Source organism: Hibiscus syriacus, unplaced genomic scaffold (genome assembly GCF_006381635.1).
Source record: "Hibiscus syriacus cultivar Baekdansim isolate YM2019G1 unplaced genomic scaffold, ASM638163v2 tig00111641_pilon, whole genome shotgun sequence".
Classification (NCBI taxonomy): Eukaryota; Viridiplantae; Streptophyta; class Magnoliopsida; order Malvales; family Malvaceae; genus Hibiscus; species Hibiscus syriacus.
Window position 1 is genome coordinate 48,741 of NW_024063143.1, and position 16,063 is coordinate 64,803.

Genomic DNA, 16,063 nt, shown 5'->3' on the forward strand with positions numbered 1-16,063 from the left:
AAAGGCAGACAGGAAGCGCTGTCAGGTTGGAATAAGACTGAACCAAGTTTTGGTTCATGTGAAGAACAGCATCCGCCACATTCTGGTGGGTGACTACTAATTGCTCCTAACCCACCATCACCCACATGGCTTCATGCTTTTTACACGGCTTATACTACCCCCAGGTTGTATTTTTCACATTTCTTTTTAGGTAAATTAAATGTTTAGTACCTAAATTATAAGTTTCGATCCGTTTTAGTAATTGAACTTTCAATTTTTCAAAACAATACTTAAACTTTAATTTTTATTTCATTTTAGTACTCCGCTGTTAAAAAATTTAATTTTTGTTTCATTATAGTACCATTGTTCAAAATTTAACGTTAATTTTGAATTTTTTTGAAAGTTTAAGTACTAAAATGGATCAAAACTGATAATTTAGGTATTAAACGCGTTAAGTTTTTAACGACATATACTAAAATAAAATGAAAACTAGATGTTATGTGTGGTTTTAAAAAAATTAAAAGTTTAGATATTAAAACATGTCAAAATTAATAGTTTAAGTACTAAATACGTAGTTTATCCTTTCTTTTTATAAATTAATTCCCTTTTCCATTAGGGGAATAAAAAACAAGACAGACTTTATAAATTCCCGAAACCTATTTATCTCCAGTACAATACAAACATGTTGATGATTTGAACATTGGTAGAAATTAATACTAAAATTAAGAATATTATCCTTTGAAAAAATGAACATCGAAGCATATAGTTGATGGAATTAAATTATTTTCTATTAGATTTTTAATAATTGTTTGTATTATTATCTTTTATTTAATGAAAATAAAATGTCCCCTAAACGACACAATTTTTGTTTGAAATGGTTACAAAATAATTAATCTATGAGAGTCGGTGTTTAGTTTCCATTTACCCGATGGATTAGATTGATGACAAAATAATTGAAATCTTATTTTGTTGTCTAATTTCACTACAGGCCCCCACTGGGGCCTGTTGTACGAAATTGAGCCCTTATGTATTTGGAAATTCTTTTATAATCACCCACAGTAGGAGCTTTTTACTGGGTCCACATACTCAGGTTTGAGACTAAAAAATAGTTTTTTTTTTAATTTTAGATAAGTAATATTGTTTAAAGATAACTTTTAATTATGTGATTTTTTTTTTATAACTTGTATTAATTTTATTGATCAATTTAAATTTTTCTTCTTTAATTTGTTTAATAGGCGGAGACACCGATTTTAATGTTAGTTGTAGCCTTCCGGTTATCTTTTTTCCTTTTTTCTTTTAGTTTTTTATAAGAATAAATATGTTTTGGTAATATGTTCTTTGCCTTTATGGCCGTTTAACTATGTATTTGTGACATGTTTTTCTCTGTCTTCTGGTAGTTTACGATTTTTTGCAGTTGTTTTTGTTTATATTTTTTCTCAGGGTTGGATTTGATATCGTCACGACTGATCAAGATGGCGCTTAATTTTTATAATGATGAACTTTCATGCTTTGGACCATTAGATTGATTTGGACACACATTTTGCATTCGTTGATGGATTTCCCACGTCGTTTGACTTTGATTTGCGATTTGTTGGTGGTCTTTTAGTTAGGGGTTGCAAATTCAGGTACTCAGATTTTCGAGTACCGGGTACTCGCAACATCCGGATCAGTGATTTCTCAGTCCGTGTTCCGACTTGGATGTTGTCGGTAATCGCGTACCCAGTACCCAATTTTTTTATTTTTTTTATTTTTAAATTATTAATTTAAAAAAATATACACAAATTTAAATATTAGAAACTTCGAATTACATACTCTAACATATGAACATAAAATTTAAAAGTTCAAAATACAAAATCTAATAATCTATAATATAAATAATATATTATATTATATATTATATATATATAAATAAAAAAAATAAAAACTAATCGGGTACCTGGGTAAGGAAAAACTCAATTTTGTGACCCGTGCCCGACCCGGGAAATGTCGGTCCGGGTACCTAACCCGGTCAGGTAATTTTTTTAGAAAATTACACGCTTTTTTTAAGTTCGGGTCGGCGGGTCAGGTCAATCGGGTCGAATATTTTTGCACACCCCTACTTTTAGTAGCTTCATCCCCTTTTGTGGTTCGTTTACTGATGTAGTCGGATTTGTTCATATTTTTATTTTATTCGAGTTTTTGGTTAGGTTTTTTAACATTTTTCTTCTTTAATCCTTATGTGATATAGGATGCTAGTTTTTGTCTCAATTATAATAGGAAAATGCCATAATTATGTTTTAAGTTTACAATTATGTTTGTAAATATTTATTGTTATTTTGGATATTTTATATTTTTAATAAAACTATAGACTTTCTATAAAAAAAACTTTCAACCATTTTATATTGAACGCACACACCCCGACATTTCTGGTGCTCGAATCCGGGACCTCAAAGAAGAACAATTATTTTACTACTGAGGTCATTCGGTTAAAAAAGTAATGATGATATAAAATAGAATGTACACTATTTTTTAAAAATAGATAATATTAATTATTGACCCATCAAAATTTATATAATTAAATAAAATGTATGAACGATAATATTGGGTCTCAAGAATCGGACTGGACCATAGACAAAAGGACCATATTGTTAGGTTATGGTTCTTAGGTGCTGTCTTGTTCCTCACCAGCCAGCCTTTTCTTTCTTATTGCCCATGCAAATCCTACCCACAATGTAATAGTTCCAGCTAATTGCAATAAGGGATGTGTTATATAATCTGAGACGGAAAAAAATCGAATTTTATTAATAAAGTATAAGAAACAATTTAGAGTAAATAACTCGAATAATAACAGGATATTGAACTTGAATTAGGTTGAGGCTTGCAACAACACAGTTTCCTTAAGACAAAATTTTGGCCATTCCTTAGTGCTCAAGATATCTTGGTCATTTGTCTCACAGGATACAACAAAGATATGATCAGCGCACAGTAGCACAACTTGAGAGATCATGAACCAAATCTTGCTAGAGACTATCATCGAAAACAAGAGAGGAAGAAGAGAGTTTTTGAACCGTGTTTAACCTAGTAGGTTAGCACGATATTTATAGTGATTCACAATGGAGACGAATTGGAAACAATATATTCAGACTATTAATTAGTGTTCGAATAAAATCGGAAACAATCACTTAATATCGTCTTAAATAAAATTCGGTTGGTAATTAGCATCCGGATAAAATAAAAATAATCAATTAACACTGTATTATATCGCATATATTCATGAATTACAAGTCATGCCATACTTAATATTTAAATTAAAAGGAAATCGCATAATATTTTTTTTAATTTAGAATATTAAAAAAAATAAGTTTCACTTAAGGAAAATGTTTAATTAGTAGTAGATGGTAAAATACGGAAAATGTTTAATTCGTAGTAGATGGTAAAATATCCATAAGCCTCGAAGGACTCAACCGGTCCAGCTATTCACGTCTCCCACATCGTACAAATGTGCCCCAACCGTGTACCCTTGCACCTTCATGGGAGGCAAAATTTTAATATAAGTCATTCTATGATTAATAAATAAGTTTGTGTATATAAATAATTTACTTGCTTAATATCCCACCAATGTGGGATGAGTTATCCCATTTTCCTTACACAACACAATTCACATGTATCCTACTTTGAGTATCGATTTCTCATTCATCACTCAATCGTTTTGAGCATATAAGATACCATTGTAAAGTTATCACGTAGTAGAATATGAATCAATAAATTCATTATTTGATTATTCATCTTTGCACTTAGAAAATATTCCTCAAATTTTCCAATTTTTCACATTTTTTCTAACAAGATGTTGGAGATCAAATAAGGAATCAACATAAGTGGGACAGGTGGAGATGATCACTCTTCTAGAAAATATAATTTTCTTTATATATTTTTGAAAAATTTAATCAAATTCGAAACAACCGTTACACATCACATAATGTCTGCAACATTCATAACCGTAATTTAGTATAATGTATGGATCAAAGAGCAAAGACTTCATCATGGCACTTGCTTTGTAATGAAAACCACAAGCAGGGAGGCAGGTGAAAATGGTTACCCGGACAATGATTAATCTGTGCAAATTATAGAAACAGCTCGTTAGCTCGTCCCATTGTCGAGCAAAGTGGCGAATAAAAATTTACTACTTAAAAATACAAAGACAAAGAGTTAAAATACCTTGAAAAATCTCCATGAAAACAACAAGATGAAGACGAAAGAGAGCTTTAAACAAAGGGTACATGAAAAAAGAAACGAGTGGCTAAAAGACGGTAAACGAAAGGGTAAAATTAGATGAAGAATTAATCATGGGATATTTGTCTAATAAAACAGTCTAAGACCAGATTACAATCAATATAATTTTTAAATTGTAACTCTTTAATCATTTTTTGGCAAAAAGGCGTTAGATGTCCATGTACTTTTAGAGGAAAAAAAAAAACGAATGTGATCATTTGACCAATATTTTTAGTAGCTGACTGTTACAATACTGGCGTACCAGTTCACGGTGTTGATGTGGCGATAAAAGATGTTGATGTAGTAGTTCATCTGTCATGTTTGAGTTACCAATTTAGTCAATCTGCCATGTCATTCACTATGTTAATATGTTACCCTAGACTTCCATGTCAGCATCATGAACTATCACATTAACATTGTAATTGTCAACGACGAAAAAGCGTTGGTCAAAGGACCAAATTGAATTTATTTTCTGAGTTGGGGGCTACATTAAATTTATTTTCTAAGTTAAAGGGCTATATTAATAGAAAATAATACATAGCTACAGTGAATTTTGTCAATAGTACAGTAACTTCTTATAGCTTTTTGCCTCAATTTTATCTCATTTGTATATGAGAATTTTTAATTTTTAATATAATTTCAGATTTTATTTTATTTTTTATTTTTATTTTTCATCTTAATTTTAAATAGTACTAAAAAAGTATATATGGTTCATTTTACTTTCGTAAAAACGGCGGCTTTGCAAGACTTTTTTGCCCAACAGGGCAGCCCAAAACAAATTTTATAAAATAGGGTACATACAATTTTATTTTAGGATCTACTGTACTTTTTACGGTATATAAAACTCGTCATGCCGAGGTATTGAGATGACGAGTTTGAATAAAAAATATTTTTATTGAAACTCATCAACTTAACATGACGAGTTATATGAGCACCATAAAAATGCCGTAGATTCCAAAATAAAAATCTGGGTGTCTTACTTGGCTAAATAAAAAAAGCCAGATGCCTGATGGGTCAAAAAATCGTCTTGCAATATACGGGGCCCTTCGGATAACACTCAATGCGCCTACTATAACCCAGTTTAGTTCCGGATGAAGGTATTAAACCATTGTTCTATTTAGCCCAAATCCTAATTGTAGTGTCTGACAATTGAAAGAAGCATCGTCGCCATTTTTTCTTGTTTTGGGGGGTAACTATCGTAAAGCAATGGCGCTAGAAACTTATGCATCGGGGAAACGAGATGAAGTCCACACCGACGTACTTTTCCAAGCCAGGCAAGCTTGCTACAAGGTTTTTCTCTTCATACCCATATTTTTCAATCTCTCTAATTTATTGCGAGAAACCCTTAGAATAGAATCTGAATCTTGCTTTTCTTCATTTGGGTTTGGGTGACAAAAGGCTCGTGATGCTTTCTATTCATGCTTGGAAAATCACTCGGACAAGAAACCCACTGATATCGGATCAGTGGGACTCTTGTACCCCACTGAATGCAAAAGATCCAGGGAGGAATACGTTAAGAATTGCCGGGTTTCTTGGGTAACTAATTGTTTTCTAATCTTAGCAATTTAACCATAAATTTTGTTCCATCTTCCCTGTTTTTTTATCTCGGGCTGCATTTGGTTTCTTTTTCTTTTCTTTTGGTTTGGATTGTTTGTAGGTGAAGCATTTTGATAGGCAGTATTGTAAGACTAAGCGGGCGCAGAGGTTGCTTGATGATAAGGAAACGAGGAGAGGTCCGTTGTTACTTCCACAGCCTTACACTTTCAAGCCCCCAACCTCTGCTTAAATGCTTATAGAAGCTTTTGGACTGTTAGGGGATTCTTTAGCTTGATGAAATTGTTCTCTGTGTAGTGTTTAGGATATACAGTGACATAAATGCTTACCCATTTTGATGGGAAACTGGATATCTGGTAAAGAAATGATATTGGTTTATGAATTTGGCTTGTTTTTAGCCATTTTGTTCTATGATGTCATTTCTTTTGTGATTCATGGTTATTTTTGTTCATAGCGACTCAATGCTTCCTATAGATGATCATAAAGGATGATTCAACTTTGAAAACAATGAGTGGCATTATGGATGAATTTGAAGTGATCAGTACTCATATGGTTAAGTCTACTTATTTTTGGCAGGGGTGTAAGGCTTGGGTTGGGTTGGGCCACTAATGAAGATTGGACCATCATGGTCTATCAGTGAGATGTTCCCAATGAAGTGGATTTACAATTTGCTGAACCACTGGGGATTTGTTGATTTCTTATATTCTATAACCCATTTGTTGTTAATTCAGGCACGCCTAGGAAGATGTCTGTTTAAGGTTTTGATTGTTCAATGAACTTCTTATTCCAACTGTTGGCTTTCTATATTATCTCAATTAGACTTGCGCTTTTACCATGTAAATGTCTAGTAGACTTCTTCGTTCTTCCTATTACCATCCACAGGTCTTTATGTTGCAAGGCATTTCTTCTTTTTCAATCCTTTTTATCTTTCTGTTCACAACTCTTTATCAAACTTGTCATCAATTATTCTTCATCTGTTTCCTCTTATAAATATAGACTATCACTTGTTCTATGTATAAGATTTGCAGTGCTTTTGTTATTTTTCGTCATAATGACTAGGTACTGTTGCATCTATCTATCCTTCATTATGAATTCTTCTCCGGTTCCCTGTTGACATCAAGTTGCTTATCTTTGTTTTTCCCACTGCTGTCAATGTATGTTTTTAGCTGCACTTGCGCCTAAGCATTGTGCAACAAAAGTGCCATAGATCCTTTCAGGCCGAGGCGCGTTTTATCGGGCACGTGCGTGGCTTGCCTAGGCACACTTATTTTGTAAGGCAATATGCATACAAAAGCCAGCCGGAAATCAAACTCTATGCTTCTTGATATTTAAGCATTCGAAACCACAAGGAAATGAAGCAAATTGACCTTTAAAAAATTGCATGTTTTGTGATACGCTATACAACACTTCAGAGTTATTTATATCAATATAGAGAGAGGTATATAAGGCTTCTAGTGCCTAGGATGTGCCTTTGACAACCTGGGAGTTGTCTAGAACTTTAAGTCAAATCCGCAACTTGATCTACTTCCCTTCTCAATCCGATATCCCGTATCAACATTAATTTGTGCCATAACATTGACCACTACTACAACCTTCGAAGTTGACGTATATATTTATGTGAACTCTATTCAAGACTTATCTAGTTTTGGAAGTCATAACTGTTGAATTACAAGTCGTTGCAAGATTTGTTGAACCAGCAATAGTATATGGTAAAAATTGATTTTCTTCCCTTTTTAACCTGCCCTCTGTAATTATCAAAAGCAGAAGGCCTATCATTAGTCTGAGCAGTTTATTTCAAACATGCATGGAGAACTTTTTTATTCATATCTTCTGCTTGTGTATTAGCAGAAACCCATTGTTTCTCCATATCTTATTTGATGCATTAGGCTCAGTCACTGGATCTGGCTCTGCTAGTACCATGCGTGTGCCTGTTACTCATCACGCAGCTGATGAAGCTGCGTTTTGGCTTCAACAAGGACTTGATTCATGTATCAAATGAAGTTTGTATACATTTTTTTGCCTAATATGTGTTTTATACAGATTTAATGTGAGTTTTAACACATGGTACGGTATCTGTCATGTAACACTCTCTGTAGACATGCAGACAGAACATTAAATTTATTGTAAGAGGTGGTCTTGGGAAAGGAATGAGAGTGAATTCTGAAGGCAGCTAATAAATATTTTAAACTTCTTTTCTTTCTCTGAATAGATATTTTAAACTGTTGAATGTACTTGTAGAACAGTACTTATGATTCCGAAATCTTAACTACTTCATTGTTTAATGGTTCTCATTTATTTTTATTTTGTTCCGAATGAATTTAGACAATGGACTAGTAGCTTTAACTGGCTTGCTGAAGCAGATGAATGGGCTAAAAATATTCTGTATCATGCTCATAGCAGTTAAAGTCCATATAATATGTCATTGACATAAAGTAGTGGACTTCATGTTTCTTAATACTCCCACGTGCCTCTTGCGGATGTATATTTTTTATGATATGAATAAGATGGGTTAAAACTGGAGATTAGTTGCCACATCACTCTCTATCTCATGCAGGCAATGGAATATTATGAAGAGATTGCTGCAAGTGTTGTCCAATTCAATGTGAAAAAGCTGTAGGTAATCAGTCTACTCTCAACTCTACCTACCTTTAGCCTTTCAGCTGGGGAAAATTGGGTCATCTACCATTTTATTATTGCTGAAAATATGAGCCCCGACAGGCAACCATTTTGAACCTACGTTTCTCGGACTCAAGGTTGTCGGTTGTCGGTTCTGGGTAGGTTTTAACTTTTTAAAGCTTTTCCATATATTTAATAGTAAGAACAACAGCACGAATTAATTTACCTCAGTAGTTAAAATAATATTTGTTTTTAAAGATTATGGGTTCGAGAACCAATAACTACCAATAACTACAACATGATGATATATTTACCGAATTCAACCGAGAGTGTTGAATTTTCTTGGATTCAGTGACCCTCTTGCTTGAGTGGGTCATATATATTTGTTGTTGTTGTTGTTATTCCCATTAGTTATTCTTTGGAGGGATCTGATGATGAATCCAAGTAAATGGTTGTTTTTCGCATCTGATAATTACATTTAACATGAGGAAACCAAACTAGTTTGTCATATACAAGTATACTGATATTATTAATCCATTGGGTTAAAGACCGCCACTCTCCGATGATAGGATCGAGAAGTCAACGAGCTTTGACCCGGCACTCCTTAGTTGCTACCCACCCCTTTCTTTTTGTTTATTCTAAAATATCTTTCTGTTCGTCAAACATTTACTTAATTACTAGTGTGTGGCCCTTATGTCTCTTAAAACAACCATCCTCATTTTAAACAATTTAATGATCTGTCTAAATTAATTATTAAATAATATCAATTACCATCACTTTCGGTGACGACAGAAAACAAACACAGTCCGACGCTGGCTCCGAATGCATTCAAAACCTTTGACTGCGAACTAGTTAGTGATTGTTTGTCTTGTTTGGTTGAATGTTTCTTGGGGAAGATTATCTAATTAAAGATGATGGATTAGACAAGCTTTAGTACAAATTAACAAGGCCAAATGGAGTCAATTCCCTTTGACTCTATCGATGAAAACCATGGAGATCGACTATATTGCTTCGTAATTTCTTCTCATCTGTAGATTGAGTCAAACACTCGCATATTTATAACAACTTTTAATTTTTTTCTAACGGTAAAGTAAATGTTACTCCCTCTCGAAGTTCTGACTTTAAATAATTTTAGGTATATGTGCGTTGTCAATGAATTAATAAAATTTTGAACAATATTTTATAATCACCTCATTTTTTAAAAGAACAACTTTCAAATTATTATTTTTTGAATTAATCATTGATATCCGTCTATTGACCGACTAATCCAGATCGGGTACTACAAAGGCGAGGGCGATCCTCCCAATACAGTTTGCTCCATTCACAAACACCAGGATTCGAACCCTTGACCTTACTTAAAGGACCTAATATCTCATCACACTAGACCAACTGATTGTTAGTTGAAATTATTTTTCTAAATAGTTATCTATTTAATTTGGAGCGTGGAAACAATGTGAAAGTCACCTAAGCTTATATATTAAAAGGCAAAGTGAAGAGGGGTATGTTAGTTCATCAAGCAGTTGGAATGCGTGTAAAGGTTGCACAACCAATATTAATAATTAATCATATCTGTTCCATCATTTATTTCTGTGTACATTTATTTGAAAGGGTAAAATATACGAATAGTCATTTTATTATAGGGGTTGCTTTGTTGAGTTTCTCATTTATTGAAAATTATAAAATGATCATTTGACTATAAGACAATGTTTTGTTGAGTCTCGTGACTATTAAAAGTAACAAAATAGTTATTCGACTATTCATATGTTTCAAACTCGTCATTTTTCGTCAAAAAGTTAAAAATCGTTCGAGTTGGACATTAACTTGCTTACTAGGTTATAGTAAAATCCGATCTCATAAATGTTTGAGTTGTATTTTGTAGATTGAATCTCTACTTGTATTATGTCGTTGAGCTGGTGTTTGAAGGTAATGGGCCATTGACTATGTCAATAGACATCATTAAAATATGATTTTATCATATCTCAGTCAGTAGACTAACGTCTAACTCAAATGACTATCAATTTTTTCAACGGAAAATGAAGAGTTTAGAACATATAAACAATCAGATGATCATTTTATAACTTTTAATAATCAAATTACTCAATAAAAGTATTGTCTTATAATTGAGAGACTATTTTGTAACTTTATTAGTTAAGGGATCGAACATAATAGCATCTTATAATCAAATGATCATTTTTTCAACTTTTAATAGTTGATGAACTGAACAAAGTAACATTATACAGTCCGATGATGATTTGTATAATTTACCCTTATTAAGATAATAGAGATAATAAAGTGAAGATAAACAAAAGCAGCTCGCCCGTTGACTTGTAACTTGTAAGCCATTCCACGTTCCTTTACTTCTCACTACAGACCACTTGCTTAAACCTTTATAAAAGCACGTTATTTACTCAAACCTGGCTGGCCTGCCTCCGACTCATACATGTATAATAATTGCGTAATTATTTCAAAACAATGAATCCAATACATATTATAGGTGTTTTTCCCTCCGCTTCTAAAATTTTGTCTTAACTAATCAGGATCGATATGAATTGTATATTTAGTTTTGGTAGGTGAATCTTTCAGCAGGTATTTTATACGTATACAAGAATTCAAATCTGAAATCTTACTTAAGTAATATCAAGTTGCTTACCAGTTAAACAAACCATGTTAATAATACATACTATAGTTCAATGCTTCGTAGGTGGATATGATGTTAGGAGTGGATTATAACGTTATGAATAAGAGAGTTAATATCAAATCAAATTTGAAATATTTTTTTAAAATTTAATTTGAAAAATTAATATAATATTATGTTATAATTATATAATTATTACAAAATCTCTCTATGTATATTATCTTCATAACTTATTGAATAAAAATAAAAAAAAATATTTAAATAAATTCAAGATGTACTTTTATTTTAGGATGTAAAATTAATTTAAAACAGAATAATATAATCAAACACTAAAATAAATCAAATAAAAACATTTAAATTTTTTAAATCGGAATTAAAACTACAAAAAATTGCCTCGTCTCACTCCTTACCCATCCCTAATCTTGGATGCATATTTCTTATACATTAATCATTTATGGAGCATACATAAAAATCATACACTAGTAAGGTATCAAATGTAATTTAAACTTGGTAATAATTAATACAAATATAATCAGCACGCCCACACTTAAAAAGGAAATTGAAAATATTAATGCCATTCATTTTGATTTACATTTAAGTTTAAAAATATATAATAATAAAGTTAAGGAAAAACCAACAAAAAGAACAATTAAAATTATTTAATAATAACAATAATAAGTTGTTTGGGTTTGATCCTCTTCTTCTTCTTCTTCTTGTCCACTGTTGTTGGGGTTGGTTAGGTTAGTTGCCAGGCTTTGCTCAAAGTCTGTGTAAATACGGAGTCGTTTGGAGACCACCTTATTTTCATAGACTTAAAGCTGCCATCTTTCTTTCCTTTTTGTTGTGTCAGTCAGTCAACGCCGTCATCAAGGCTTGGATACCGAGGCAGCATCTTTAACGGAGCCGTCAAGACCGCCATTACCCACGGTGGCTGACTGCACAGTTAACACGGACATGCTAGGCGAGGAAGGGTCTTCGCCGTTGGATTGAAGTAAAGGGTGGTTGCCGCCGCCCTTATTTGGGTTGGCATTGTTGATCATGGGGTTCCTGGAATGACACGTTGCGGTGGAGATGGCGGAGGCGAGAGAAATGGGCATGAGGCAGAGACCCTTCCCTTGGAGGTACTGCATGGCGGAGCCCATGTCTTCTTCCATAAGCTTGGCCACTTGGTGCTCCGTCACCGTTATGCTGTCGTTGTTCGCAGGCGTTTGGTTGCCGTTAGAATTCCGCTGAATGGACCCACCACCGTTAGATGCCGTCTGAACGCAATCCCCTCCCTAAAAAAGAGATGATTGGACAAAAATAAACGCCCAAAACCAAAATAAACAAAGGAAAAGGAGGACGAATCTATGACAGTGGGGGGCAAGCGTGCTGCTTTTGTTTTGTCGTTTTGTGGTTTGATTTGAGAGAAACAGAATGATTTTAAACAAGACAAGACAGAACCGTCTTGTTATGTTTACATTTTCCACCCATAAAATCAGACGTACTAGGGCGATTGGGTTTTACCTCGGAAGGCATATCAGCAACAAGGGGAGCAACGGCAGCAGCACCGCCCAATCTGCTCATGCTCAGAACCTACATAATTTCCAGGAAACAGCAAGAATTTAATTGTCAGAAAGGCCCATACATATAATTACAACTGGATTAGGTATACATAATTAAATAATCTTAAAAACAATGTCAAGCAGTTCAGCGAATCATTCATAATTTCTTTTAATAAAATAAATTGGTTCATAATGAAGTTAAAAAAAAATTAAGAGGGGCAAAACCTTGACTTGGAGCTGGAGGAATTTGACATAATCTATGATCTCATCAAGCATTGAAGCTTTATCTGTCTGTCATTCCACACCCACAAAATCAAAACACTTATTGATCATAATAATCATAAAAACATGGATTAATTATTTTCATAATATCACTTTATTTTAATTATTAAAGATAAAAATGATGATTTTTTTTTTGAAAAAAAATCCTAAAACCTGATACATTCAGTTACTAATTACTCAACTCTTTTCCTGGAGTAAATATCGGGATCGAGATGGGGACCAACTAAACATTAAAGTTACAGGTCTGTGATGATCAGTTTATCATACTAACAGGCACGCGTCCTTATATTTCGGTACCCTAAACAACTGGCGGACGAGATTAATCAAAGAGTTTGAAGCCGGAGACGGGAGCTAGTGTACGTACCTTGTTGGCATTGGGAACCAGTTCTTGAAGAGCTTTCATTCTCTCTGCAATTCTCTCTCTACGTAACTGTCAACACGTATCGTTTCAGGATACGGATCGAATCAGATCATTTTTGAGCTTATCTGTACGGTACTATCATCGGTAAAACAAACAACGATAGAGGCTCGGCTTTGCTTACTCTTTCAGCGATACTGTGGGGGTCGGTAGCTTGGCCCCTTCTAGCCCGAACTCTCTGTTTGGGTTGAGCCGGTGTACCTCCGGTCGTCGAACCACTTGCCTGACTTTGTTCCGTTACAGTCCCTGCTGTTGCTCCGAAGTTTGGCGTCTGCATATTGCCTCCCTGAATAATATAAAATACTTATACACATTAGCCCGCTTTAGGCTCTGCTTTTCGTTGGGTAAAGTGCAGAGAGAAAACAAGGCTTGCCTGAGGATGGTGAAAACGCTGGGACTGGTTCGGTGATTGATTAGTCCCATGCAAAGGTCCAGCACTGAAGCCGTTATACAAAGCTTGCATTGAACCCTCTGCACCCTGCAATCGTTCATTGATATATCTATATATTAGTTATATTATACTCTAGCGAAAGACTAAACCAAAGAGACGGTGAAAACTGACGTGAACCTGTTGATTGGGGGAGTTAAACGCAGACCCATCGACGATATCGTTCTGACAATGAGACCCACCACTACCCAAAGACAAAGGCATAGTCAACCCTCCTCCACCTGCGGCGGCGACGCCTCTTCCGGGTAACATAATCTGCTGCTGCATCATCATTTCCATGGCAGCAGTAGCAGGAGAAGACCCTCCGCCGCCGCCGCCGTTGATTTGATGTTGTCTAAGCTTGGAGGCCAGAATCTCATCGTAGTGGAAGCCGACACTACAGTCGGGGTTAGAAGCTCCGGTTTCATCGGATTTAGGAGGGTCCCAAGGTGACTTAAGGTCGGACCATGAGCAAGAAGGGAGAGCGGAGAGCATCTGTTCTAAGAAGTCGTCGTGGGAGGAAGTGGGATCGAACTGTGGGCTTTGGATCTGCTGCTGACTGTTGCTTTGAAGGTCTTGGATAGGGATTTGTTGAGTTTGGTTTAAGAGAGAGTCCATTGCTTGCATTTCACGGCTACAAGGCTGCATAATTCCCCCAAACAACTGTGTTAAATAAAAAATATATAAGAGTTTGAGGAATCGTTTAACTGTTTAAAGTTTGTGATTTAGAGAAAGGGAAACTTAGAGAAGAAGCCTGAGAGGAGGGTGTTTCTGATTGGGAATGAAGGTTTTTTTCCCCTCCTTGTGGTTGCCAAGAGTGAAGATGAAGGGAACGGAGGATTCTTCTTTCTCTGAATCTGTAAGGGATGGGATTATTAAATAAAGAAAAACAAGAGAGAGAGTGCGGACTCTGCGGTGTCGTTTTCAGTTTAATTACTTAAATGCATCATCATCATCACTGCGTAAGGTAATTACCTAAAATCTCTACACATAAACTCACTATCATTTTCATCTACTTGTAGTCTTGTAACTTGCCTAGTTATTTCATGAATCATATTAACTTCATTTTTTTTATTTTAGCTTTTAATTATTTATTTATTTTATTGGTTACATCTATTTTAAAATTTTATTTATATTAATTTAAATAAAAGTTTTATATTATTAATACATGTGTAATCACCGTCAAAAATATTTCTAAACTCTATCACTAAATATACATAAATTATTTAATTTATTCAAAATAATTATTTTAATTTAATTTATTTAGTAAGAGATCAACGAAGTCTACAACAATCAAATTCTTTCTCATTTATAAATTGAAAGATAATATAATATTTCATATTTGAGTTCAAGTCTTTTTATATATTACAAAAACAATAATATTAATTAAATTAATTAAAATAACTTATTTTGACAGGTATTCAATTAACAAAAGATTATAATCATAACACATCAATATATACATATACATACTCACACCTTGCTAGTTGAACTACAACTACAACATCAGAAAAACATGATTACATTGTTTGGTTGTTGGTCGGTAATGTGCATATAATGTTTGAGGTTATGTATTACAATATATTCAGACGCTATCTAATTGGTTGTATTAATTTTAAATTAGTCTTTGAAATGTTCAGCTCAAGATCAAGTTAGCAACCGATGTGGGATATTAATAGAAAGATCATGATACGGTTCTGCAATCTTTCATCGTAAACAAATGTCCCCATGAACTTTCTTGGAAGCCCTTAATGATTTTCCAGCTAGTAATGCTGTATATTGCTCTGAATAAGAGTAGATGCAATGTATATTTTTATACTCCATTATTTGTATAAGCCTATACCCATAGTTTCAAAAATAATTATTTTATGTTCTATTAAAAAAATTATGTTTGGTTAAGTCATGTACTAATATATATATATTTTGTATAAAAAAGTTTAGGTCAGGGTGATTTCACAGTCAAGGGTCAGTGCATACCTAAAACTCAATTGAGATTTACATGAAAATTTTAAAAAAATATTTATATTTTATGTTATGATATTTATACTTTATTCATGTTTCCTATATCATATATTGTATTCGTATTACTTTTGTGCGGTTAAGATATTATATGTTTTATGTTACAATATTCTATTTTATATGTTGAAAATAAATTTTTGTATTCGTGTATATTATATCTTAATTCATATTATATTTTCAATATTTTTTCAAAAAAAATTATTCAATTTACAGAAGAAGAAAAAATGTTTATATCTTATTCTTGATATTTTTATCATTTTATGTATTAAATTCAATGTGTTTTTATTATTTTTTATTAAGCTCGCGTGATTATAAATTAATATATTGTTTTAAGTACTCTT

At 33.4% G+C, this 16,063-nt stretch overlaps 2 protein-coding genes across 6 annotated transcripts; one reads left to right on the top strand and one right to left on the bottom strand.

Annotated features, from left to right (window-relative positions):
• Window positions 1–5,367: 5,367 nt before the first annotated feature.
• On the top strand, window positions 5,368–7,682 carry LOC120166650 (cytochrome c oxidase assembly factor 6 homolog). 4 transcript variants are annotated; one of them, XM_039175888.1, is made up of 4 exons: window positions 5,368–5,517; window positions 5,626–5,763; window positions 5,885–5,960; window positions 7,630–7,682. In XM_039175888.1, the coding sequence occupies exons 1-4, from the start codon at window positions 5,434–5,436 to the stop codon at window positions 7,665–7,667; spliced, it is 336 nt and encodes a 111-aa protein (XP_039031819.1). In that variant the 5' UTR covers window positions 5,368–5,433; the 3' UTR covers window positions 7,668–7,682. The 4 variants fall into 4 exon arrangements, with proteins under 4 accessions (XP_039031819.1, XP_039031820.1, XP_039031818.1 ...); XM_039175889.1 differs by lacking the exon at window positions 7,630–7,682 and adding an exon at window positions 6,358–6,622 and having other exon boundaries at window positions 5,371–5,517; XM_039175887.1 differs by lacking the exon at window positions 7,630–7,682 and adding an exon at window positions 6,086–6,250 and having other exon boundaries at window positions 5,372–5,517; window positions 5,885–6,053.
• Window positions 7,683–11,790: 4,108 nt separating this feature from the next.
• LOC120166638 (bHLH transcription factor RHL1-like) lies at window positions 11,791–14,405 on the bottom strand. Of its 2 annotated transcripts, none has more exons than XM_039175873.1 (7): window positions 13,845–14,405; window positions 13,650–13,754; window positions 13,401–13,562; window positions 13,223–13,288; window positions 12,802–12,867; window positions 12,539–12,607; window positions 11,791–12,309 (listed from the first exon to the last, which is right to left on the bottom strand). In XM_039175873.1, the coding sequence occupies exons 1-7, from the start codon at window positions 14,349–14,351 to the stop codon at window positions 11,899–11,901; spliced, it is 1,386 nt and encodes a 461-aa protein (XP_039031804.1). In that variant the 5' UTR covers window positions 14,352–14,405; the 3' UTR covers window positions 11,791–11,898. The 2 variants fall into 2 exon arrangements, with proteins under 2 accessions (XP_039031804.1, XP_039031803.1); XM_039175872.1 differs by having other exon boundaries at window positions 13,839–14,405.
• Window positions 14,406–16,063: the final 1,658 nt, after the last annotated feature.

What these genes read in the sequence shown, in the direction of transcription:
- LOC120166638 (XM_039175872.1), bottom strand. Translation starts at nt 14,351, where the DNA reads ATGCAGCCTTGTAGCCGTGAAATGCAAGCAATGGACTCTCTCTTAAAC. An exon ending in AGCGTTTTCACCATCCTCAG is followed by an intron (nt 13,563 to 13,649) that starts GCAAGCCTTGTT and finishes TATATTATTCAG; the next exon opens with GGAGGCAATATGCAGACGCC. An exon ending in TCCTCCAGCTCCAAGTCAAG is followed by an intron (nt 12,608 to 12,801) that starts GTTTTGCCCCTC and finishes GAAATTATGTAG; the next exon opens with GTTCTGAGCATGAGCAGATT.
- LOC120166650 (XM_039175887.1), top strand. Translation starts at nt 5,434, where the DNA reads ATGGCGCTAGAAACTTATGCATCGGGGAAACGAGATGAAGTCCACACC. An exon ending in CCAGGCAAGCTTGCTACAAG is followed by an intron (nt 5,518 to 5,625) that starts GTTTTTCTCTTC and finishes GGGTGACAAAAG; the next exon opens with GCTCGTGATGCTTTCTATTC. An exon ending in AGAATTGCCGGGTTTCTTGG is followed by an intron (nt 5,764 to 5,884) that starts GTAACTAATTGT and finishes GATTGTTTGTAG; the next exon opens with GTGAAGCATTTTGATAGGCA.